Source organism: Echinops telfairi, unplaced genomic scaffold (assembly GCF_000313985.2).
Source record: "Echinops telfairi isolate 266 unplaced genomic scaffold, ASM31398v2 ScPeMD7_2291;HRSCAF=2852, whole genome shotgun sequence".
Classification (NCBI taxonomy): Eukaryota; Metazoa; Chordata; class Mammalia; order Afrosoricida; family Tenrecidae; genus Echinops; species Echinops telfairi.
Window position 1 is genome coordinate 36,523,329 of NW_022106189.1, and position 3,578 is coordinate 36,526,906.

The following is a 3,578-nucleotide window of genomic DNA, read 5'->3' on the forward strand; positions in this document are numbered from 1 at the left end:
ATCAGCTGGTAGACATTTAGGTTGCCTCTGCTTTTTAGCTATTATGAATACTGCCATAAATATTCATGAGGACTTATTTGTTTTTGGTGAATGTACGTTTTCAATTCTCTGTGTATACTCTGAAGAGTGGAATTGCTGGGTTGTGTGTGTCTGCTGTTTTCCATAGCAGCTGTACCGTCATTTCACAATCCCATCAGCAATATGTGAGTTTTGGTGACATCTTTGCCAACATTTGCAACGTTCTGTCATTTTTATTATAGCCATCCTATTATTTCATGTATCTCACTGTAGGTTTGATTTTCATTTCCCTAATGACAAACTATAATGATGGATGGACAAACTACGATAAGATAGATTGACACAGTATCTGCAATAGTGGGCTTAACCATAACAGCAGTTGTAAGGATGGCACAGGACCAGCAGTGGTTTGTTTTGTTGTACATAGGGTTGTCATTGCTGTTGTTGAATCAAAGGCATCTAACAATAACAACAAACTATGTTGAGCATCTTTTCATGAGCATACTAGCATACATCTTCTTTGGAGAAATGTCTATCCAAATCTATTATCCTTTTTTGTTTGTTTGTTTGCTTTCCGTTATCCATTTTAAACTAGGTTGTTTTTTAAATTGTTTAGTTGTAAAAGTTCTTCACATGTTTTGGATACTAGGCCTTTATTCATTGTCCTCTGTAAGGACTTCTACCAAAGCACATAATACTTTCTGCAAGAATTTGATTTTACACCAGTATCCTTTTAACTTAAGACTTTTATCTAACATGGTCAAATATATAAAAGAGTAAGTTAAAATTTATTGCTTCTAGTGTTCCAGTGCATATACAAATGCTTTTATTCCCAACAATGTGCTTAAACATGTCTCTGCAGTCCGTGGATGGCTGCAGACAGCTATGTTTAGTGATGTATTTGCCCGTAGTCTTATAGGGCAGCTTCCCCAATAGTGGTCCAATCAAAATGATAGCTTCTGATGAGATCTGTTGGACCAATTAAATTCAGAACATATAGCTCAGCTCCTAAGATTCCGGACACTGCTTTTGAATACCGAATATTGAAAACTGAATATTGGTGAGGAAAAGGTCAGGAAAGTTACACTGAGCCATGTTTTCTCCATCATAGCAAAGCACCTGTTCATTCTTGGATGGTTTATGGGTCCTTTAAGAATTTCACTAGGAAACATTCCCCCATCCACCCTATATCCAGCCTTATTCTTGCCCCATCATACTATTTTGTTGTTCCAAATAAAGAGATTGAAAAGGAACACCATTTTGGGAAGGTACCCTTCAGAAGTACATAGACCTATGACTAGAAATAATCATTTCACATTTTGATGTTTTTGTTTATAAAGATTTTCGTGATTTTGTAGCAATACTTTTGGACTCACTTCTGTATATACATGAATCTAAATGTATTTTATCAGTCAATTAATTTTGGAGTTCTTATCTGATCCCTCATATCTTTCTTGATCTCCAAGATCTTTGTCAATATGTCTCCAGTTTCTACCACTATGTGCTGAACATGTAGAGCTTTGTGATTAATGAGAGACCTTTAAATATAGTATTCTAAAGGTGTAAATTTGCTAGGCAGAGTAAAAGATTTTTTAACATAGTGGCTGTAGCTGAAGAAAAATGTTAAGTTTATGTTTATAAATGTTACCCGGCAAAACCTGCCGGTTTCTACAATAAAGAGCTATCTGAGGATTTGACTGTGGTGCTTTAACAAAGCTTATCATCCTCATGAAGATTAAAAGACACTAAGAAAACATAATGTTTCCCATAACAACAAGGAAAGCATCCCTAAATCTATCATGATACATATAAAGCACATATGGTGAAGTATACAAATTGTACTTACATGATTGCAGTCTGAAGAAATTTCATTTTCAGGCTAGAAGAAGAGGAAAAAGGTGTGAAGAAAATTCTCAAGTTCTCAAACATTACCAAAACAAATATAAAACACAAAGCTGAATAGTCAATCAAATGTATTCTTTAGTAAATTAGGTCTGGCGTGTCTGTTTAAGTCGCTGGGAGATCTGTATCAGAAAGGGAAGTGAGACGTCCCCTTTCCATCAATGGCACCACCTGGAAATGGGGGGAATGGAAAGAGATGTAGCAACAGACACAGAAGATTTTTCACAATTTGGAGAAGTAGAAGATCCGGGTACATTACAAATGTCCTTTCTTCTAAGAAACAAACAGGCTTAAATTTTAGTCTAATGTCGTCACTCAAGGAAGTAAGGTGATGATATGAATAAATTCTCTGTATTATTTTTATAACTCCTTTTGAGTCTATAACGGTTTTAAATTTGAACAAATAACTGGAAATTACCACACACAGATATGTACACAGCAAAATAATTTGTTTTATAAAGCCAGGTGTGTATATATACATATATGATCTCTAGTATGTGTGTATGTATATTTATTTATTAGAGATCAAATGAATTTTCATGTCCATGATGAAAAAGGTGAACTGGACTTTGTCTAACACTCTGGAACTTTGCAATACAGAACTTCTTTATTGTCCTTGTCAGTACCTTTAAGGAACGTACAATGCACCAATGTACATCACAACCAAGCACCACTTCCTTGGAGCTTTCAGAGCACTGTAATACACAGACTTGGTGTGCTTTATATATGTATTACCAATTAAGGCTGAACATGTGACATTTTCAAAATAAAATGATGTTTACTGTTTAGGGAGAAAAATGAGGCAATAAGGAAAAGAATAAGTATTATAAAGGTAGACCTGGGATTATAAAATACCACTATTTTTGAATAGTCTCTTGTTGTATCTAAGAACAGATACATCAACGTAGGGTGCTTTCTGAGTCTCAGACATCAGTCCCTCCACTATGAGTTAACCTAATTTAATTCTGCCCCTCCCCAAACTTCAAGCGCTTAATTCTATCTTTTAACAATTTATTACCAAGAATGCTTTATTTTGTTTAGGTGGTCTTCTACCATAGCCCCTTTTAACCCGCCCCTTAATTTTATCCACCAATCAATCAGCAATTCTACTTCTTTCTCAAACAATATACTTGACGCAATTATGCTGAACAGCAAACTTTCGATGAAGGTGACATTCTTGAGAGAAATTCAGAACCGTAAGGAAGTCTCAACATCATGGAGTCACATAAGAGGAAAGCTACCCACCGAAGAGGGTGCTCCTATGTTCACAGTTCACAAGGACCTGTTGTCCGGAAATCAAATGACTGTTTTAATGGCTCGCCTATAGTCATGGATTTGGTTGTTTTCCTAGTTTATTTTTCTTGAATCGGATTTAAAATCCATATCCTTTGTCCTACAACTTTGTATCGCCTCCTGGGCCTGGACATGGTAGATTACTTGCTTGACTAATGGACTAGGCCACTGACCTACGTCGGTGATGGGATTTTAGCAGATGTGCTAGGAGGAGTGGCTCTGAATGTCCTTGGGGGTAGTTGTGCTCGAGTCAGTCCCCATGAGAAGAGCATGTACGGGTGCTGCCAGTACAAGGAGATGAAAGACCCATGAAGCAGACCTAAATCCAACCTGCAGGCTGAAGCAGTCACCCCAATGAAATTACA

At 36.5% G+C, this 3,578-nt stretch overlaps 1 protein-coding gene across 1 annotated transcript in view; it reads right to left on the reverse strand.

Annotated features, from left to right (window-relative positions):
* GLG1 (golgi glycoprotein 1) overlaps positions 1–3,578 on the reverse strand; it is a 124,786-nt gene that overhangs the window by 52,385 nt on the left and 68,823 nt on the right. The window contains exon 2 of the mRNA XM_045293927.1: positions 1,865–1,897. Within this exon, the coding sequence (XP_045149862.1) occupies positions 1,865–1,897 (33 nt within the window). The remainder of the gene's footprint in view (positions 1–1,864; positions 1,898–3,578) is intronic.